Genomic DNA, 22,103 nt, shown 5'->3' on the forward strand with positions numbered 1-22,103 from the left:
AGTTCTCAGCTTCAACACACTCATTTAAGACCTTCTGTATGTTTTTTCTAACAAACATTTATATATTTGTGTAATGAAAAATTATGAAAAGCTTTTTATGAACAAAAAAAAATTATAAAAAATTTCAAACATAAATTTTAGATATTATATAATAACAGTCACCCGTGCATTACACGGGTCATTCAACTAGTATAATAAATAATATAAAATGTCATTAATAACTAACTAATGCACAAGTCAAGTCAAATTTTACTTTTACATTGTCATTATATTTTTTAATTTTTTTTCTTAAGATGTCATTAATAATTAGCTAATTGTTGTTTGGGCATATTGCTAGCAATGACTTGACCTCTCCCTTCCTATAAATTGGAGTCACTACCTTCATCTTCCCTCCCCCACTCTCTTCATCTTCTTTCCCTCCCAAAACTCAGATCCAATTCTCTCTCACAAGAAAAATGGATCACCCCAGATTCATAATCGAAGCTTCAGAAGCAGAATCCATGGCCAAATCTTCAGGCCTCACCCTCCCTCAGCTCCTCCCTTCACTAGTCCGCTCCTCCCAAAGCCTCGCCCGTGCCCCCATCTCCAAATTCCAGGTAGCAGCGGTGGCCGTCGGCGCCTCCGGCCGCATCTTCATCGGCGTCAACCTCGAGTTCCCCGGCCTCCCCTTCCACCACACCGTCCACGCCGAACAGTTTCTCCTAACCAACCTCGCCCTCAATGCGGAGACTCAGTTACGGTGGCTCGCCGTCTCCGCCGCGCCATGCGGCCATTGCCGGCAATTTCTGCAAGAAATTCGCGACGCTCCGAATATCGAACTCCTCATTACTGACAACGATGACCCGAGTTTCACCCCTCTCTCGCACTTCCTCACTCACCCTTTTGGACCCCATGACCTTCTCCCCAAAGGGGTGCCCCTTCTCTTAGAGCCTCGTCACAACAACCTCACTTTTAGCGGCGATTATTCTCCTTGTTCTGACAATGTCCTCTCCAATGGCGATACACCCATGATTTCTCAGAAGCTGAAGTTTGCGGCGTTGGAAGCTGCTAACGCTTCCCATGCACCTTACAGTGGTTGTCCTTCTGGGGTGGCTCTGTTGGATTCTCAGGGGAAGATTTACAGAGGGTCTTACATGGAGTCTGCGGCGTATAACCCCAGCCTTGGACCCCTTCAGACTGCTCTGATTGCCTATGTAGCTGCCGGAGCTGCTGATTATGACGGTGTTGTCGCCGCCGTGTTGGTGGAGAAGGATGGGGCGGTGGTTAGACAGGAGACCACTGCAAGGTTGCTGCTGCAAGAAATCTCCCCTCAGTGCCAGTTCAAGGCTTTCCTTTGTACTTCAGCTGATTGAATTGAAATTTGTGAGAAATGGATGTTGAAGTTATGATCATGGCCTTGGATATGGTCATATGGTGGTGTGTGATGAATGATGATCCCTTTCTTATGCATTTCTTTGTGGTTCAAATGAGATGTTTGATTTATCTTGTATATTAATATATCATGTTATATATTAGTATATTCTATTGAATGTCATGGTCTCTCTTTTATTTTTATCTTGTTGGACTTGAAAACTTGAACTCAGGCAATCAGTTCACATGGTCTGAAATTTGACATATATTAATTTCCCAGTTAACAACTCTTACTTGGTTTATCTGTTTGGAAAACTTGATAACCATTCTCATTCTTGATGCTGAGCAAATCATTTAAAAAGTTATGTCAAATAGTTTTTGCATAAGTTAAAAAAGAATGAAAGAATTTGGTGTTATAAAGCATTCGCTCTATACAAAGTTTAGAGAAAGGCAGACTCACCTTCTGAAATTATTGTTAAGTAAGAGACTTATTTCACATGTAAACTTAAAGTCACATGATAATAAGCTTACCATTACATCGATTTTTTTTAAAAGGTGCTTCATTAAATTAAGAAACGGATGACATTGAGGAAAAAGAAATCTTGGGCTGCAAAGGGAGGCGCTAGTGTAAGTGGAAGTATTCTGGGCTAGAAAATCAACAACAACACTACCCAACCGTCTTACAAAAGAAAAACATCAAAAGCTGAAACAAGAGCCCAACAATCACTAATTATAGTAGCTAAGTAAGAATGACCCTCTAAACGCCCCCTTCACTAATTGACAAAACTTGCTCCCCGTTTTTTCAAAAGGTAGATTTTATAAATTGTGTAACAAACATATAATTATAAACACTGAACGGTTTTTATAGTATAAGAATTTTTAATGTTTATTTGTATAAATAAATCTCTTCCAAATATTAGTGTCCTTGGTTGAGAACTAAGTAGCAGAATCAGAGCTGTCCAAGCCAAGGCGATTCTTCAGTTGTGGCTTTATATAAGTGGATTTATTGTGTTTGTTTATATGTTGGTGAATGTGAACACATTTGCTCAATTTAACACTCTCACATCCATTAGGATTTTTTTGCTTCGGAATTGTGCAAATAGAGTTTGACGAGGGGAGCCAATGGAAAAAAGAAAAACAGAGTCAATGTCACAAGCTCAGGAAAGTAATTGCACATCCACTATAGCCAATGTTCTTTTAGGATAAATAAATGAACGCTCTGGAACAATCTCTATGGTACAAAACAATGACAAAACCCATTCTTTTTTCTTGGAAGGTTGGGACTAATAATCAATCAAATGGTTGGTGGTAGAATATTTACCAAAGATACTTAATATGATACATTTCCATAAACGACATTGTGAGTCCTGTAACAACATATAGTATTATTCCCAGACAGATACAGAGTCATAATGTCCCCATATTTTAATTTTTTGTACACAATTCGGCTATGCAACATATGTCGGTGTATAGGGTAAAAAATAAGGGTGGGGTGCCATTCTTTAAAAGCCTTTTTAGTGTTACTTTTGGGAAATAGTTGATATCAGTGTCATCCTATCAAAAGATGGTGTTTTTATCTTCCACATTGGTGTCAAAGTACTTTTTGGACCACTTCTCTTTTGCATTGCATTGGTGACTTTCTGTAGGATGACATGGAAGAGGCTCAACATTAATCTTTCCATGTCACTTGTGTTTGTATATATACATTAAGTAAAATCAGAATCAATTATATTTTTTTTTGTTTGAAAGACGTAAAAATGGGAGAAGCTTTTTTATATATGAGTGACTTTTTAGTTGAGAGTTAATTCTGAGAAAAATAATAAGTTGATCCAATTACTTGTGTTGGCACATCATTAAATGTGATTTTATTTTGGGGTCAAGCATCAAATGTGAATCTTGATTCTTGAGTGTACAACTTGTCTATGTGAGTCTCCTGCGTTTATTCGAACCGGTATCAAAATCCACAAGGGTGGAAATAATTTAGTAGTAGAACTTATCTCAAAGTTCATTCTTTTATAGTAGGCTTAATCAAGTTTTTGGTCCTCAACCTTTGTCATAAATATGGCTTTAGTCCCTCGCCGGCGTAAAGGTGGGGTTGGTCCCCAGTTTTTTGCAAAATGATTGGTTTTGATCCTTCCGGCCGGTTGGGTCAACGTCGGAGCTCCGCCAGCTCAATTAATGAACTTAGGTGGCTTTTCTTTTTCTTTTTCATTTAAATTCTAAAGCTTATTTATAATTAATAATTTAATTATTATAGCAATTAATGATCCTCTTCATCACCATCGGCAGTTTAAAAAAAACATCATCACCATCAATCTCCTTTTTTCTCATCAACCCACACCCAGATCTACCACCATCAAATGCCCACCAACACCAGACTTGATTTTCCCCCTCCCCCTCTTCGTTCAACCTCCCCCTCTCCCACTGGGTTTTGATCTGCCTTAGCTAGTGTAAGATTTCTAAGTTTGTGTTCTTTTTTCTGCACTAGTTCGAGGAGACGGCATGGGTGTGGTAGCGCGCCACCATGTCTTGGACGACGGTGAGGGACTAAAGCCATATTTATAACAAAGGTTGGGGACCAAAAACTTGATTAAGCCTTTATAATAATAACCATTTAAAGAGTGTGGACTGTGGAGGGTCTAAAGACTACCACAAATCTTCCTTTTCGTGCTCACTATGATCACACACTTTAGGGGAAAAGCAAAGTTTAAAGGTTGAGTTTATCTAAGTACATGTTTACAAATTGTTGTGCACTAAAGTCAAAATCTATTTTGGGAAGAAACTTGTATGACTATCTTTTAGGTGGAAACATGCTATAAATAAGATTTATTCCTCAAGAGAGGGGCAGTTTCATTGAACACCTTCCCAAGCCAAGAGAAATAGTTACAAAAGAAGAATAAAAACAATTTCGTTTCAATGAATTTTGATCCAAACGCCAGCTTGTTGTCATTATTGCAACAATTTCTCATCCTACTCGTCCAAGCAACTCACTTTATATGGAGCTGACTTAATGAACAAGACAATGTACTATGTATGCAAATTGAATGGTGCTGCTAGGAACTGAATTATCATTTGAATTGAAAGTTGAAACCACTTGTGCTATCTAAAATTAGCATTGTGTGATGCCAATCTTGCTTTTAACTATGAGCATGCTTGCATCTCTATATCCAAATGATAGTTTAATTTCTTATCTCACCGATGAAATTGACTTGTAAATTAAAAAGATAAGGCAGTAAATAATCATTTGTGAGGCTGGAAATGAGACATAATTTGAGAATAAATTGTCTTAATCTGTTTAGACGTGTCATTGAAATTGTTCAATTAGAACATTACCATTTACTGAATAGGGATAAAGTTTTAAATTGTAGTCGCGGTAACGTTCGTGGTCACATCACAATTGTGTTGCATGCCTTCATGTAAAATTATGAACAAATATGCTTTCGTGACTGAAATCACAGTCACGTTGAAGGTTTCGAAAACCTCCAAACTCCTGATGTCGCAATCAAAATCACAATCTTGAACCTTGATTTAAAACCATCTACAAGTTATTGACTTCACAAAACTACAAAATGATTATGATCACCTTCATGGAATTGAATTCTAGTTTTACCCCCAATGAGGTTGAATAATATTCTCAATTATCCAGTCTTACTTATAGTACATCAAGGAATTAATAGAGCATCAGAGAATTGATAACAAAGCCATTCAAATTTGGATTAACAATATATTGGACAATCAAGAATCAATCAAGGAGGGAATAAACTCAATTATGTGACAAGAAATCTTGTTGTTAGTATGATAACTAAGGCAATGTAAAAGAAGATGAACCAGGTTGCCTAAGAGGGACTTTGACAACCTCTCTAACACCAGATACAATCTCTACATCCTCATCCATAGTGAACAGATCCTCTGTTTCTCTCATCACAGCATGAGCCAACACAACCACCAATGCAACACACATACCTACTGTCACATTACGTGTCACATCCGTTAGAACAAGCAAACCAACGGTCACCAACAGCAAAGAGATAACCACCAACCTCTCATCGATCTGAAACCTCATGATCACCAAAGGGGTGTCTCTTAGGAAATACAAGAACAGCCATGCAATCATCATGACAACTAAGATGATCAGGGAAATAGGATGTCCTAGTAAACTGAGGAACAGCACTAGCAATATGATGATCACATAGTTCGCGCGAAAATGTTTCGCATTTGTGTTGACTCTTTGGATTGCTCCGAAGAAGGATGGTGGGAGTTTGAAATGTGAAGGTTGGATCATTTCCTTCCATGGTCTTGTTGTGCCTAGACCCGCCTCGATTCGATCTTTGGTTACTTGTGATAAGAATGGGTTTGAATCAGATAAAACCTCTGATTCCTCTGAGATTGTTCCATATGTAGTCATTTTCCTAGAGAAAGAATGAGAGTAGTGAATGTAATTTGGTTGTTACTTCCTCTTGGGTAAATGTAACAAGGCTATTTACTATCAAGATCTAGATCCTCTGTCCCAAATTCGTGTCTCATTTCCTGTCCCGTTCAATCCTTGCTTTCAACCGTTGAAATTCAATTTTGTATTTGTTGAGTAATACTTAAATTTAATTCAATAGCATGTTTTTATTGGATCAAAGGGTACTGGACAATATGATTGCTGTTTCAACCAATGACATGTTAGAGAGGGGTCAAAGGGTCTAAGTTATGACTAACAAACCCAAATGTTGTGGATCTCTACGCTTTTTCAGGACAAGCTCTCATCAAACAATAATTTTTCTTGTGTGAATGGAATTCACTGAATAGAAACACACGATTTAAGTCACTTGGTCCGGATGTCAAGGAGGCAAGGAGTTGAAAAAGAAGAAATTGGGTTAAATGTTTTTGGCCCCCTTAGCTATATTGTCTATTTGGGTCCCTCAAACTTGTATATTTCCTGATTTTTGCCCTCACCTTAGCCTCCATTGATTGCATGTCCAGCAAAGGGTGATATGGCACTCAAACATCATCTGCTGACTGTCATGTCACGTGGAAGATGACTAGGAAGATGGATATATCAATTGAAGGACTAAATCAGATTTTCTTTTGAGGGACTAAAGTTTTTTTTGCCCACAAAATTAGATTTTCCCCTCCACTACTCACCAAAATCCACCATAATCACCCACATAAAAACTCCAATTTTGGTCACAAATTCAAACTGAAGAAAGATCCAAACATTAATCCTAATTTGTTTAACCTCTAATCCCTTCTTCCATCATCTTCATCCCTCTTCCTAATTTGAATTAACCTATTTGTTGAGTATTCTTTGCATGTCAAAATTAGCAAAAGAATTAAGCCATAAACAAGCAAAAGAATTGAGCTTACAGATGCAGAAACTTTTCAATTAAATACAACTTAATAACTAAAATTTCATATGCGCTGAAGTTTTCAAGTATTTGATTACAATCAGCTAATGAATGGACAAGAATGAAGCAGAACAAATAATTCTGCTTGATATATCCTTCTAAAACCAAAAAAATTGAAAGGGTAAAATATATATAGTACATATGCTCTTTATATAAGATTCTCTGGTTCACAGGCTTCTCTGAAGTTTTCCCTTTGAGAGACAACTTATGATGATACAGATGCATGAATTGTGATACTGTGCTTAAACAGATTCTTTTGGTCTGTCCTTGGAAACAGGAGAGGGTTCAAGAATCAGATCACCAACGCCCTTAGGTGGACCAATGCTGCATCTAGCTGTGTTATGTAACTTGATGGCATCCTTTATTTTTTGAAACTGTAATGTCAAAAAAATCATTAGCTGTGTATCAAATTAGAAGATTTGTCCCCCAATGATAGCTCAAGTGGGGGAGGTCCAGGGATCAATCCCTGGAGGGTGCAGTTTATATTTCCAGTATACCAAAAAAAAATTAGAAGATTCGATTCCAAGCATTCTACATATGAAGTTCTATACACCATTTCACTATTTGGCCTCTCATCTACCCAATTTGACAGGCAAGTCTTGTCCTGAACAAGGGAAACATAAAAGTGAAGATATGTGCGTCAATGTACTTCATTATCCCCTTTCTGAATTCAACCAGCCAAGCACCCAAATATGCATTATTATAAGAATCTTCTTAGTTCTTAACAAAGGCCTTAAGTGAATGATGTAACATGTGATGTAAGAGTTTGTTTGGTTTATCTTCATTTTCTGTTTTCGTTTCTTATTTTTAGTTTTATAAGAAACAAACTGCAAACAAAGTAATAGTTTTGTAAACAGAAAATGAAAGTAAACCAAACAAAACCCTATCGGCTATATTAAAAAACATTATTCATTGTTCTTTTGATCATTTTTCCTCTAAATTATATCATCATGTTCAGCAAGGCGGGAAGAATGTTTGAGTATAAACATTTTTCTGGGTTCAGAATAGGCAACCATCGGTAACTACTCTAGTGCTGCTCATTCTACTAAAATGAAATGAGACATGGTAAGCATAACCAGAACTAAATAGTACGAATTACCTTGGCAAGTGAACATGAAAATGATTCAAGCAGCCCCTCAGCCCCTCGATAAAAGTGGAAGTAAGGAAGTACTCTAACGTTCAGACTCTTACACATTGGCTTATTCTCATCAAAATTTACTTTCAAGAAAACAATTTCAGGGTTTTCTTCAGCTGTTCTGCATAGCTGTCAAATCCATTTAACAAATATATCAGGACTCGGGACAGGACAGCTGTTACATAATTTCAGCAGCATGAAAATTAAAACATATTACGTAATTAAAAAGTATTATCCTTACTTCCAGCCGTAAAGAGAAATTCATATTCAGATATAATTAAAACATCAGATAACCAATATCCTTAGATAGTAGCCTTTGGTCGAAAGGTGGACATGCTAGAGACTTCTAAAGAAAATCAATTGATGGCCATGAAAACAACTATTCAATGATCGTGTCATGCAATTTAAAGGTTTGAACTTGTCAGGGAAAGAGAAAACAACATGGTGGACTTCCAGATTAGTACCATCCTAGAACCAAGATATTATAGGTTACCAATGTTAATAACATTTGATATATGACCCTGTCATTTGCAAAACTATTATTAATTGTTTTTTGGACAGAGTGCGAAAGGAAATTCTAAGTATGCAGCTTCTAGCAACATCTAGTTATTGTAAATATGTTGAAGGTACAACTGCAGCAAGTATCTCAAACACGGCTAATTTCAAATCAGTATAAACTCCAGGTCCTATTCAAAATCCATGTTCAGATAGCAGGACCACCACAGCAGAGAGTGGAATGCTAAGCACCCGGAACATTGTACATTCAAAATAAATGAGACCAAAGATAATATCCATAAGTGAAGAGACCGGCCAATGCTCAATATAGATTTTAGAAAATCATGAATAATAGATTGATGATGATTTTACCACTCACTGAATTCCAAACGTGCAATCAATAAATTGTAACTTAAAGCATATGTTTTTTCAACCAAAAAGAAAAAAACCTGCAGAAAGTAAAAGAATGAAAGAGGATATTCTGGAAATGAGAGGACCTTGGGGAATAATGCTCGACAAGAAGCACACCAAGTACCATAAAATTCAACAATAACTAGTCTATCCCCAGCTTGACTTAAAGCATCCAGAAATTCTTGCGTGGAGTGAATGTCAATCATATTCGGGGCATTCTTTTCCCACCATTTTGGCTGATCAGTTTCAGCAATAGTTGCACATACCTGAATTGAAGTGAGAAAAAACCGATAAAAGTGGTGAGAAAAACACATTAAACTTTAGCAACCATAGAGAATTGACTAACAATTAGCATTGATTCATAACAGTAAATGAAAGAATGCAAATTAAGCCATCCCAGCTGATCTATTGAGACATTTGAAAAGCATGGATAAACATAACACAAACTCTGTATGGAAAGAAATAATTCCCACAATAAACCACAAATAGAATTAGTAAATGCTATACACATGTCCTAACAGAGGTAAAATCACTACAATTTGTCAAGATGAAGCTACTAAGGATAAGTTTGAGGAATAGTTTCAGAGTCTTACTAAATAGAACTTAGTTGCTTGTGCTAGATTAATAAAGCATAAGTACTGCAGTTTAGTTCATATAACAATCATTGGTGATCACCACAAACTAATAGCGTCTGCAATAGAGAAAGCATACTAAAGTCCAATGAAGCCTTTTTGTCAAACTGTCACTTTTTTGCACAGAAAGTGCATACTGCATATCATTGACTTCTGTTTTTCGTGTGTGAATATCCAGTACTAAATACTAAATATCAAAATAGACACATGATTCTAATTCTTCTAATCTATCAACAAATATCATATTTCTTACTGGCTCCAGCTAGTCCTCAAAACCAATTCAGAAGGATGATGTCCAACATAAACAATTTCTAGCCCTCTAGTTTTTTTATAAGCTTCTAGTCTTCTAGTGATAACAAAAAAAAAAAAGTTTGGCGTGGTAATTCGTTTTATGATATTGAGTTTTAACATCCATGGCACAAAATAATGGCAGTGATATCCACATCCACTTTATAGTAATACATGAGGACTTGAAATCTTTCGAATGAGCAGAGCAGCAAAGGTATCCAGCCTCTCTAAGCTTGGCTAGTCCTAGATCTAGCAAGCAAGAACATGATAGTCTGAAAATAAGTTTAAGCCCTTTGCTATTTGGTATCTGCAACCTATGATATGACTAAAAGTAATAACTGAAATGTGAAAACTATCACCTAGATGTTTGAGCTATGCCAACAATTTGAGAGACATGTGTGATAATTTGACTAATTACCATCTTTTAGAACTAATACCACTGACACTGTACCTTCTTAGGCAGTATACTGAATAATATGGTTTACTCAAAATAATAACAAAAACAGTAAAGGGCTGGTTCTACTCCTAAGTCCTAACTGTGACATGTGGAGAAAGCACAACCTTTGAGAGTTAACACCCAAGATTCAAATTCTCAAAAAAAGCATAATTGGGGCATTTTCAAAACATGGGGTATCATCAAGTTTCTTAATTTCACAAGTTAACTCAATCCTAATTACAAAATTGAAAAAGGGGTGTTTTCAAAAAGTGACCTTGAAAGAAAGCAAGTGCTTTCTGGGCGTGATAGCAATGGCGGCGGTAAGAGTAGCAGGTGGCACTGAAGAAGAATATGCAGAAGCAGAGAACACCCTCTTCGCTTTGTTACCTGAGAATTCGGCGGTGGAAGGTAGTGGCGGCGGTAGAGTGATGAAGAAAGAGGAAGAGGAGTATCGAAGGGATCGGAATTGTAAGCGAATGAGATCAACAAGTGCCATCTGCAACAACGAAAAGGAGTGGTAGCTAGAGCTTCAAATTGTGAATCAGAGACATGAGATGAGATTGTGAGAACCAAGTGTGGTTGTGTGTGTTGATATTTTTCTATCGTTTCGTTGTTGTTGTGTTTTAATGCTTTTTTGTTGCTTCCTTTTAACTTATCATGTTTCATGTGAGTAATATGGATATAGGAGATGATATTCAAACAAGATTGTTGTCACATTTTGTAGAAATACTTTGTGAGTCTTTAGATACTAATTATTATGAGTGTTCGGTGAGCGGATATGATTAACAGACCTAACATAATCTTCACTTATAAGATAACTAAATTTTGTTTTAATCTAGTGTTTGATGTGCGCATGAGATATGATAACGAAATCATGCTGTCACTTATCATATCTACGGTGAAAGGTATCTTAAGACGCGGATTGGGAGATAAAATAAATTTTAAATTATTATTTTTATATAATTCTTAAGATTTAAAATATACTGATTGATTTGAAAAAGTGAAATTCTAATTTTAATAATATATCATTTAAATAGCTAAGTGCTGCTGCTTTTCTTTTTGAAAAGTAATTGTTGCTGCTTAATTGAAATTATTAAGGGTAAAATATAAATTTTACTAATATAAATATAGCGAAACAGAAAATTTTCCCTTTTATCACTTATTATTACTCAAGTTGATATATATTTTTTTAATTTAAGTTAATATTATTTGCACTTATATGATTTACTTAATAACAAAAAGTAAAATGATTATTTCACTATTGTTTTACTTTTTATCCTTATATTCAACAATAAGATTTAGGTTAGGGTATTTTGTCTTGAGGATACTTGTGATATATGTTTGATTCTCCTAAGTAATGTGTTGGATTCGAGTTTTATGTATGAAAAAATATCACTAGAAGATTTATGTTTTGTTTGAATGTGGAGGTGAAGATGAAATGAAGAAATATGACCCGATGTATTGTGATTGATTTACTCTGCCTAATTTGATCATTCTCCCTGATCCAAACATAGCCTCATGCAATGCGATTTAAGTGTTTGGATTATGGAAACACATTCCTAACTTTCATCAGAATCTAACAACTTTGATCCATTAGCTTTTTCACTGAGAAAAACGGCTAAATGTCATTCTAACTTCAATAAACATACACTTATGATTGTTGAATTTTGCTGTTTCATGAATTCTCTTTGGCTTCCTTATGTGAAAGAACACTATTGTTATCATCATCTTCCTCTTCTTTTTCTTCTTCTTCAATAGAGGCAGTACAACTGTTGTCTAGATTGCTCTTCCTAAAATTTGGTGGTAACCATGCTTGTTTTAGGATGTATCCCCTATGCGTACAATTTTGTTGCTATAAGAACACACTCAAGCTCCTCTACAAAATTGATTCTAGCTTCAAAATCAATTGTAGAAGAATTTCCAAAGATGCACAGAGTGATAAAACAATCAAGTATAAATCATTTAATCCCTTTAGAATTCGAAAGACCGTTCTTTTCTCAATAAGCTCTCATCACGGGCACAAGAATACAGTGAGATTGCACCTCACATGTGCAAGAGGGAATAAAAATTCTCTAACTCTTAACATAAAGACTTCATCTGAGTAAAATACCTTTTGAGAAACAAGTCACATTGTTTAAGCATGCACAATTCGTCTTCAATCTTCGAGATCTGAAATATCTCTCCCTGGTAATACCTTCCCTTGTGATAAATCTGAAATTACAAGTGATTTCCATCCACAAAATGCTTTGACTAATAGAAGGGTAAAGTGATTGATGAATCCATGAAAGAACCGCGGTATTGCATCAATCCCAAGCCCCATACAAAGATCTGCTTGACAAGGCTTTGGAAGGGAACCATCACTGAGTTGCACCTTATTATTCTTGGACCATAATGCCAGGGTCAAGGCTCTAGACCAAGAGCGATAAAGTGTTGCCAGTCAGAAGGAGCTAAAACAAGAGGCACAAAAAGAAAGGATATGAATGGTGATCAAGGAATAAGTTTGTCATTGACAAACAGAACAAACTGAGAATTATGTCTGGAGCAACCAAGAAACAAAGATGAATTACAACACTTGGCTTAAGAAATGGTTGTCAATTGATAGCCAAAACTCAAAAGTACCAATAGAACCAGCCAGATTCACAATGAATTTGTGATGCAGAAAATGTGATAGCAGAGCTCCTAGATACCATGTCAACACTGGAAAATCAAAATAAAAAAATGAGACAATTGTGATGTCAAGAGTGAGTAAGAAGTCTAACAATAAGATGAAAAGGAAAATGTTGAACAGTATATAAATAAGAGGACCCATACACCTAATGTCATAAGGTTTTGGATGAAAAATGTGGTGTCCAGTTCGGTTTGCTCTAAGCCCAATGTGGAGATCTCCTAGAGTTTTAAGCATCTCGCAGCCCAACAAGAATGAGCAGGATACCATTGGAAAGTCAATGGTGATTTCATTGATCTAATTATTGATTTTTGTTGTACATTACTGATGATGTCAACTAACTTTAGCCAACTAATCTATGTCATCTAAGCTGTAACAATAAGCAAAAAAAGAACTGAAAGCTTAACTCATGACAACTAAAAGAAAATCAAAAGTTAACTAATCTAGTGCATCTTCACTTAGCTATGACGGTACTCAGGAAAAAACACCTAAGCCCAGTATACAAAAAACCTAATGTCTTAAGGTTTTAGGTGAAATATGTGGTGTCCAGTTCAGTTTGCTTTTAGCCCAATGTGAACATCTTCCGAAGTTTTAAGCATCTCGCAGGCTGCAGCCCAACAAGAATGAGTAGGATACCATTCAGAAGTAAATGGTGATTTCATTGATCTAAATATTGATTTTTGTTGTACATTACTAAGGAAGTCAACTAACTTTAACCTACTACTCTATATCAACTAAGCTGTACTAATAAGCAAAAGAAAGCACTGAAAGCTTAACTCATGACAACTAACAGAAAATCGCAAGTTAACTAATCTAGTGCATCTTCACTTAACTATGACAGTACTCACGAAAAATCACCTGAGCTCAATATACAAAAAAAAAGTAAAAGAAGGGTAGCACAAATTTCATTAAATCAATGAAGTTTTTTCTCTCATTTTTCTTTTTGTCGAGATCAACTCTTTTACTAGTCAATTATCTTTTTCTCCCTTTTAAAAAGTGGCCTTTTACAATCTAATAACTTTGTCTGGTGAAAGAAGACCTCAAAGAGTTCTTGATACGATTGAGTTTTAAAATTACTTTCCTCTTGTTTTATGATATAAATCTCAATGAGAATCTACAAACAAAAACTCAAATGCTACAGAGCAAATTCCCCTAAAAAATATCAACTATTTGTGTTATTAACTTTTGTCTGACTCACTTGCACAACCTTGATAAAGTAATAGAAACAACAACCTTTCTTACACCTCTCTTACCTCTTAACAAGCTTTTGGACAGTTGAAACTCATTATTATTGCTAAAACAGGCAGAAGTATATTCCAAAGACTTCCTATAATAGGTGTTAAACTGTTAATAGAACTCAACAGGAAAACATCTCTCTTTTTTAAACACCTCAACAATACATACACCTCTCTTCATCACATATTTTTTCATTTAACTTTCTTCTCCACTCACATCACTTCATCTACCATGTATTTCATTCTTTTTTTTTTTTGAAGAAAGATTAGAAATTCATTACGCAGAAAAATCAGAAACAGCAACATCCAGAATGTGTGGAGGGACATTTCCCATCCTCAATGAATCAGAACTAGCACATGCTAGATTAGCTAACAATCATATATTTCATTTTAAACACAAGTGAAATATAGCTATTTGTAGGAAGCCTGCAGCTATAAAGGTGCGCCCTATTACAGAAAGTGAAAACATGAAACTTATGCGGACACTAATTATTGAATTATAAACTATCCCTAGAAAATAGTCATTACAATTAGTAAATAAGGAAAGTCCTGGAAGAATCCAGGTATATGATACCTATTATTCCTGCAAAGACTGCGACATCTCATCATGCTCACACTTCTGAGTTCTGAGCATCTCCCATGCAGCTTAGTAATCCAATATATAGTCTTATGCAGCGGATAGAAGAACAGATTCTGGAAATGTAGCAGACCCATTATTTGGCACGCCCTTTATCTTGAGGATAGAAGTAACCAAATTATAAATCTGAACATTCTCAAACGATGGTATCTTCCTCCCTCTTGCAAATTGAGGACCATGCCCAATGAAAATAGTCCTCATGGAGAAAAAAGCATTGTCATAGCCATGAGCACCCCCACACTCCTTTTTATTTGTTCTGCTTTGCTCCACCTTATAACCCTCATGAACCAACCCAATTATCGGCGGAATCCGATCACTTGCTGCATAATGAAGCCTCTCAGGCAGATCTTCCTTCAAATACACCTCCAACTTCCCCCCATTTTCAACCTTCCCCGAGCTCAAACCTTCATTCATCTTAGCCACAACATCCGCGGGCGAATGAGTAAGAGGCGGGCGAATCGCAAGTAAAGGAGTATACGAGTGGACCCAATCAGCAGGAATCCCCAAATCATCTAAAATAATAAGCTTCTGATCACAAGTACCAACCATTCCATGATCACCCACCAGAATAATAGTAACATCCTCAAACACCCCTCTATCTTCCAACCCCTTAATCAACCTCCCAATCAAGCTATCAATCCTAGCAACAGCTTCAGTAATCTCATCATCATCAGGCCCAACCTGATGACCCTGATGATCAGGGTCCTCAAAATAAAGTGTCATAAACACAGGCATTTCATCTTGTGGCAAATCAAAATACCCCAAAACAGTATCCACTCTATCCTCAAATGCCACAGAACCATTATAATGCATACAATAACCCAAAGGGCAAGTCCAAGAGCCTTTGATTACCTCAGAACCTGGCCAGAAGTAGGTTGCAGCTTTCAACCCATTGTCCACCACAGTCTCCCACAAGGGGCGGCCGAGCCACCATTTCGGCTCGTGACTCGCCATGGTGAACTTGTCGCCGGTGACGGGGTCGAAGAAGTAGTTGTTGATGATGCCATGGTGAGGTGGGTAGAGCCCAGTGACGATGGAGTAGTGGTTGGGGAAGGTGATGGTGGGGAAGACGGGGATCAAGCCGGTTTGGGCCTCCGTGCCGTTTTGGATCAGACGGTGGATGTTGGGTGTGGGGGTTTTGAACTGGTAGCCGAAACGGAACCCGTCGGAGGAGATTAGGATGACGGCGGGGTGGTGGAGCTTGGTGAGGGGACGAGCGGTGGTTGGTGGTGGTGGTGGGGCGGAGGAGGAGGAGAGGAAGAGAAAGGCGAAAGCGATGGCTGCAATGAGAGACATGCAAGTGGTGAAGAGAAGAAGGTAGGAATAGGAAGAAGAGGGTTTGTGGCGGTTGGAAGTGTCAGTGTGAGTGAGGAGAGGTTTTGATGATGCTGCTGCTCCTTCTTCTTCTCCCATGCTTCACTTCAAGTGCTACTAATTCTTCTTCTTATCATCAGCTAATGCAATTAGGTTCAGATTACTTTATAGACTAGTGGGGATAAACGCAAATTTTGCGGCAGTTTAACCGTCATAAACAATGTATGTTTAGTTGATATTTACTACCTAGCATAATTGAGGGGGTTTGAAACAACCATGAGTTGTGCCAATGTTAGTGCAAGTGTGGCTCAAACCCTCACAATGGGAAGAGTTGAAGTTCGTAGAATTCATTTTGGTTAGCTTACCCATATTGAGCTTTAATAAGCCAATATGCTTCCTTGTTGAATTTTGGTATTTGATTGAGAATGTTGTAAGGTTAGGAACTTTATATTCCTTAGTGAAAAAATGATGTAGTCAACCTAATAAGGACACGACTTCCAATAGATAAGTTTAGTGGTTAGTCGTAGCTGAACTCTAAAATGTTTCATTATAACATTGTAAACAATGTTCGAGTTAATTAAGTTAGGCCACCTATGATCCCCAGTGTTGGTTCACCTGGTGGTTGAATCCTTGGTTTCCAACAAAAGCTGATTGGTGAGTCGTGGCAGGTGGTTGAGTTTACTTAGTATCAACAGGTGGTGAAGTGCATTGGGAAAGTGGTATGACTGAGTTTACTACTTGAGCACACTAGGTATTTGGTTGGCTTGTTCGTATATTGGGCCATCCTTCATAACCTAATTGATTTACGGGTCTGGATAGATTGACAAATCCCTTCCTACAAATGGAGGTGTTTGCATATCACATTGTTTTCGCTTGGCTGACACACATTGCGAATGGATATAGTATTATATTGCATAGGCCGAGACTTATTCTAGCATCGACATACCTCTTTGCTAGTTGCTCCTAGCCGTACTACAAAGCAAGTTGGTCGAACATTCATTATGCTTTCCTTTAAGAAGTGCAATGTGCACCACGAGATTAGTTGAATGGTCTAGGTGTTCCATTGTTCCTCTTTTCGAGAAAAAATCATTTCATTGTCGACCATGAACCATCGTGATGCACATTTTAATTTGATGACAGATAAATGAAGTAGTGAAGCTTGAGGTTCAACCTTCATCGCCATCACCATTAGGGTATAGTTAATATAGTAGAAAGAGGCATAAGCTATAGTTTGGGGCACAAGACTTGTTGAACTACTAGATGTGCCAATATGAACGAGTGATCGCCCCATTACCATATTGATAGAGTCACGATAACTATTACAATGCATGTACCAAGCATATTACTACCATTGGTTCTCTTATCTCATGCTGACTCGTATTCTGAAGATGGGTAAACTCACTCCGCTCTTTTTTAGGCAAGATGGTGGTAGGATAATAATGGACAGGTTTACTTGTTTTTCCACTAAGAAATATTACCTTGTGCTCAGGCTTGAAATCACAATAGTCTATCTTACTTTTATGTACCAAATTTTGCACACTTAATCATAAACTTGGATTTGACTCTTCTAAAGTGCGTGGACTCGCTTTATAGGGTCAAAAAAGTTATCATATGATTAATAGTGATTACCTAGTTTGAAAAGTCAATAAAAACAACTTAATTGATGGTGTGGTGGCTTACTTTACCCCATAAAATAAGTTTTGATGCATTCACGGACCCCAAAAATTGTCATCTCATTTAAAATGGAAGAGTTTTGATGCATTTACGCTCACATTCTCTTCCAAATTATTTCCATTTACTTTCTCTTCATTTGTCACTCTTCTTTTCGTATCACATTATGTATCATATTTCAAATTTCTCAATCTTTTACTTTAGATTTGAATAGGTGGAGATGTAATTGATATGTATGTGGATTATTTTCCAAAATGAAAATACACTAGAAGATATTCTTTACAATTACCATGGGTTAGTACACTACTCGTCGTTAGGAAGATCCTAACATGTGGAAATACTAAAAATTAAAGTGGAAGTAGTTCAACCATAGAAGAATCAGGTGTATACAACACCTATTTGTTCTACAACATCTTATGTAGCTTAGCCATCCAATAAATAGTCTTATGCAGGGGGTAGAAGAATAGATTCTGGAAATGTGGCAGACCCATTATTATATACGCCTGTTATGTTCAGGATAGAAGTAATCAAATTATAAATCTGAATATTCTCAAATGATGGTATCTTCCTCCCCTTTGCAAATTGAGGGCCATGTCCAATGAAAATAGTCCTCATGGAGAAAAAATCATTGTCATAACCATGAGCACCACCACACTCTTTTTTAAGTGTTCTGCTCTGCTCCACCTTAAAACCTTCATGAACCAACCCAATTATCGGTGCAATCCGATCACTTGCTGCATAATGAAGTCTCTCAGGAAGATCTTCCTTCAGATACACCTTCAACTTCCCCCCATTTTCAACCCTCCCTGAGCTCAACCTTTGATTCATCTTGTCCACAACATGAGCAGGTGCATGAGTATGAGATGGGCGAATTGCAAGTAAAGGAGAATATGATTGGACCCAATGTGCTGGAATTCCTAAATCATCTAAAAATATCAGCTTTTGATCACATGTACCAACCATTCCATGATCACCCACCAAAATAATAGTTACATCCTCAAAAACATCTCTGTCCTCCAACCCCTTAATCAATCTCCCAATTAAGCTATCAATCCTAGCAACAGCCTGAGTGATTTCATCATCATCAGGCCCAAATTTATGACCCTGCTGGTCAAGATCCTCAACATAAATTGTCATGAACACAGGCATTTCATCAGGGGGAAGATCAAAATACCCCAAAACAGTGTCCACTCTATCTTCAAAGGGAACAAAGTTGTTATAGTGCTTACAGTAACGCGAAGGGCAAGTCCATGAACCTTTGATTACCTCAGAACCAGGCCAAAAATAGGTAGCGGCTTTGAATCCGTTGGCAGTCACAGTCTCCCACAAGGGGCGGCCGAGCCACCATTTCAGCTCACGACTTGCGGTGGTGAACTTGTCACCGGTGGCGGGGTCAACGAATTTGTTGTTGATGATGCCGTGGTAAGGAGGGTAGAGTCCCGTGGCGATAGAGTAGTGGTTGGGGAAGGTGAGAGTGGGGAAAACGGGGATCAAGCCGGCTTCAGCCTCCGTGCCGTTTCGGATGAGGCGTTGGATGTTGGGTGTGATGGTCTTGAACTGGTAGCCGAAACGGAAGCCGCTTAAGGATATAAGGATGACGACGGGGTGGTGGAGCTTGGTGAGGGGACGAGCGGTGGGTGGTGATGGTGGTGGTGGTGGTGGTGAATGTGGTGGTGGTGGTGATGGTGATGGTGATGGTGATGGTGGTGGTGGTGATGGTGATGGTGATGGTGGTGGTGGTGATGGTGGTGGTGGTAGTGGTGATGGTGGTGGTGATGGTGATGGTGATGGTGGAGGTGGTGGTGGTGGTGGTGGTGATGGTGATGGTGGTGATGTTGGTGGAGGTGGTGGTGGTGGTGATGATGAGGGGGAAGAGAAGAAGATAAAGGCAAGGGCAAGGGCTATTACGAGAGATATGGAGGTGATTGGGAAAAGAAGGGAGGAAGAAGAGAATTTGTGGGGAGTTGAAGTGTCAGAGTGAGTCAGGAGAGCTCTTGATGATGATGCTCCTTCTTCATCTTCTCCTCCTCTAAGACCCATATATACTTCACTTACACTTGATTGGTTGATTGCAACTGTTCAGTTCTTCTTCCTATAATCAGCTACTGCAAGTAACGTACTGCAGATTTCATCTGTATTTTGTTTTCAATTTTGTCATGTGAACATGTGATCTGATCCCAGAGGTCAACTAGTGCAACTTTTTTATGTGCATAAAAACAATTGAGTAAAGTACACTCACCCCCCTTAAGGTTTGTTAAATTACACTCCACCCCATTCTTATCTAAAATCTACATCCCACCCCATTTTATATAGAGGAAAATTTAGTGACGAAAAATATTCTTCATTAATAATTAGTTATTATTTAAATTGTTAATCAATAATTTCAAAAAAAAAATCAATATAATCCAATAAATTTAAAAATGAAAACATCATAATCCTCCTCATTCTCTCAATCGCGTTTTTCCTCCGTAAATTCACAATGCAAATTATGCAATAGCACACCTGCCCGATTTACAAACCATATCTCGAACATAGTGAAACATGCTTGTGTTTTCATATTTGATAATAATTCAATTTTAATCAAAATAATCTCTTTATACCTCCAATTTTCAAAATTGAGTTATAGGCCAAAAAAGCAACACAAATGAGTGAAGAAAATAGAGAGACAAAATTATGAAAATATGAAGTGGATCTGAGGTTATTAGAGCCCAACGAGGCGGTGGATCATCGTTTTTAACAAAATCCAACAATATCTTAGACCAACAAAGCGTTCGCTTACAACTTAAAGGGGTGAAATTCACAAGAAGTAGTTGAACAAGTGGCTTTAGGGATGTGCGATTCACGTTCTGGGGTTCAGGTCGCAACAAAACTTTGAGGCATGGTGGTGCCATGGGGTTTCACATTGTGGGACAGTGGAGTCGTGTTAAAGGGAGTAAAGGCTTGGTGGTGGCCGTTTGTGGTGAGAAATATGATTTGAAGATATATGAGACGTGGACTTAACAGACAGAGTGGATGATTTTTTTAAATTTAATTCAGTAAAATTATTTTCATAAATTAATGTATGATAGTGTATATGCATTAAATTTATTTAAATTTTTACTAATTAGTAATTAGTTTTTAGTAGTGACGAATTTGTTTTTGTCACTAAATTTTGCCTTTATAAAAAATGGGGTGGAGTGTAGATTTTTAAAAAGAATGGGGTGGAGTGTCATTCTTGCAAATTTTGAGGGGGTGAATGTATTTTACTCAAAACAATTTGTTATTCAAACACGTCATGCACGTTGTTATGTCATATGAAATTATTAACATTTAATTAAATCAAAGCTTTTAAAATTACAATGACTGATCGCATTGGTTTAGTTTTTTATTGTTATACTATCTCTTTCGGGCTTTAATTAATTCGTGCTCATTATTTTCGATTGTTGGAATTTGACCAGCATTTTTTTGGGTGAAGATTGCAATAAGAAATGTGCGAATAAATCTTTGTAGTTAAGACGACTCAAAGGTAAAGCCACCCAAATAAGGATTTTAAGCTTTCAATTTTTTTTTATTAAGTAAAAAAGGTCAAAAGGCGACCAAAATTAAAATTGATAAAATATTACTCCCTCCGTTCCAATTTAACTAACCACTTTGAGTGGATGCACACATATTAAGGGTGTGATTAATTTTGTTGATTTTCAGAAAAAGTGAGGATTATTTTTCTATTTTACCCTTTAAAGTATGTGTTATCTCTCCTCATTTATTGTACTGACAATGATATTTGTTATAAAAACATCATTTAATACTATCTTAAAATGCTAAGTGGACAGTTAAATATAAACAAAAAAATTTCTTCAAAGTTGACAGTTAAATAGGAACAAATGGAGTATCTTAGATCAATCATGTCTCAACAAAGATTAAATGAAATAGTTTTATTATCAATTAAAAAAGATATATTAAATCAAATTGATTATGATAATTTAATAAATGATTTTGCTTCTCAAAAAGCTTGAAAAAATTTTATTTTTACGTAAAATGTTTTAATAAAGAGATAAATTTTAGTTAAAAAAATCTTACATTAAAGTTCGTTTTAAGCCTCATTTAGTGTTGAGTCGGCACTGTCAGTACTGTGTTTGCTAGTGTACTCTCCTTGTTTCATTGTATCTTATACAGTTGTATCCAGTGGCGGACACACATTGACATGAGGGGTTCATATGAACCCCTTGAACAAAAAAAAAAATTGCACTTATACCCCTATATAATATTTTTTTAACCCGTGACAAATTTAAACTATACTAGTAGATTAAGTTTTGCACCTATTTGCACCAAAGACCCACACTCACTTACTCCTCTCACACACTCTCTCTCTCACACGCGCACTTAGCAACTCACCCACTTTCTCTCGCTACCCTAAGTCCCACCCAAGTGATAAGTGAGAGCTGCAATCAGAATCATCGTCTGC

At 37.0% G+C, this 22,103-nt stretch overlaps 5 protein-coding genes across 5 annotated transcripts; 1 reads left to right on the forward strand and 4 right to left on the reverse strand.

The window, feature by feature from the left end:
* The first annotated feature begins 375 nt into the window (after positions 1 to 375).
* On the forward strand, positions 376 to 1,554 carry LOC130739107 (cytidine deaminase 1-like). Its single transcript, XM_057591337.1, has one exon. It carries the CDS (start codon positions 456 to 458, stop codon positions 1,350 to 1,352), a length of 897 nt encoding a protein of 298 aa, XP_057447320.1. The 5' UTR covers positions 376 to 455; the 3' UTR covers positions 1,353 to 1,554.
* A 3,485-nt stretch (positions 1,555 to 5,039) lies between these two features.
* On the reverse strand, positions 5,040 to 6,603 carry LOC130739109 (PRA1 family protein F2-like). The gene has a single exon (XM_057591340.1). The coding sequence runs from the start codon at positions 5,753 to 5,755 to the stop codon at positions 5,153 to 5,155; it is 603 nt and encodes a 200-aa protein (XP_057447323.1). The 5' UTR covers positions 5,756 to 6,603; the 3' UTR covers positions 5,040 to 5,152.
* Positions 6,604 to 6,676: 73 nt separating this feature from the next.
* Positions 6,677 to 10,789, reverse strand: LOC130739108 (thioredoxin-like 2, chloroplastic). Its single transcript, XM_057591339.1, has 4 exons — positions 10,415 to 10,789; positions 8,871 to 9,050; positions 7,843 to 8,007; positions 6,677 to 7,117 (listed from the first exon to the last, which is right to left on the reverse strand). The coding sequence occupies exons 1-4, from the start codon at positions 10,634 to 10,636 to the stop codon at positions 6,986 to 6,988; spliced, it is 699 nt and encodes a 232-aa protein (XP_057447322.1). The 5' UTR covers positions 10,637 to 10,789; the 3' UTR covers positions 6,677 to 6,985.
* A 1,290-nt stretch (positions 10,790 to 12,079) lies between these two features.
* LOC130739110 (uncharacterized) lies at positions 12,080 to 16,146 on the reverse strand. Its single transcript, XM_057591341.1, has 2 exons — positions 14,615 to 16,146; positions 12,080 to 12,837 (listed from the first exon to the last, which is right to left on the reverse strand). The coding sequence occupies exon 1, from the start codon at positions 16,088 to 16,090 to the stop codon at positions 14,708 to 14,710; it is 1,383 nt and encodes a 460-aa protein (XP_057447324.1). The 5' UTR covers positions 16,091 to 16,146; the 3' UTR covers positions 12,080 to 12,837; positions 14,615 to 14,707.
* A 1,863-nt stretch (positions 16,147 to 18,009) lies between these two features.
* LOC130739111 (uncharacterized) lies at positions 18,010 to 19,850 on the reverse strand. The gene has a single exon (XM_057591342.1). It carries the CDS (start codon positions 19,700 to 19,702, stop codon positions 18,107 to 18,109), a length of 1,596 nt encoding a protein of 531 aa, XP_057447325.1. The 5' UTR covers positions 19,703 to 19,850; the 3' UTR covers positions 18,010 to 18,106.
* Positions 19,851 to 22,103: the final 2,253 nt, after the last annotated feature.

The sequence above is a fragment of the Lotus japonicus genome, chromosome 2, assembly GCF_012489685.1.
Source record: "Lotus japonicus ecotype B-129 chromosome 2, LjGifu_v1.2".
Lineage (NCBI taxonomy): Eukaryota > Viridiplantae > Streptophyta > Magnoliopsida > Fabales > Fabaceae > Lotus > Lotus japonicus.

What these genes read in the sequence shown, in the direction of transcription:
- LOC130739107 (XM_057591337.1), top strand. Translation starts at nt 456, where the DNA reads ATGGATCACCCCAGATTCATAATCGAAGCTTCAGAAGCAGAATCCATG.
- LOC130739109 (XM_057591340.1), bottom strand. Translation starts at nt 5,755, where the DNA reads ATGACTACATATGGAACAATCTCAGAGGAATCAGAGGTTTTATCTGAT.
- LOC130739108 (XM_057591339.1), bottom strand. Translation starts at nt 10,636, where the DNA reads ATGGCACTTGTTGATCTCATTCGCTTACAATTCCGATCCCTTCGATAC. An exon ending in AGCACTTGCTTTCTTTCAAG is followed by an intron (nt 9,051 to 10,414) that starts GTCACTTTTTGA and finishes ACTTCAATTCAG; the next exon opens with GTATGTGCAACTATTGCTGA. An exon ending in TTTCATGTTCACTTGCCAAG is followed by an intron (nt 7,118 to 7,842) that starts GTAATTCGTACT and finishes TTGACATTACAG; the next exon opens with TTTCAAAAAATAAAGGATGC.
- LOC130739110 (XM_057591341.1), bottom strand. Translation starts at nt 16,090, where the DNA reads ATGGGAGAAGAAGAAGGAGCAGCAGCATCATCAAAACCTCTCCTCACT.
- LOC130739111 (XM_057591342.1), bottom strand. Translation starts at nt 19,702, where the DNA reads ATGGGTCTTAGAGGAGGAGAAGATGAAGAAGGAGCATCATCATCAAGA.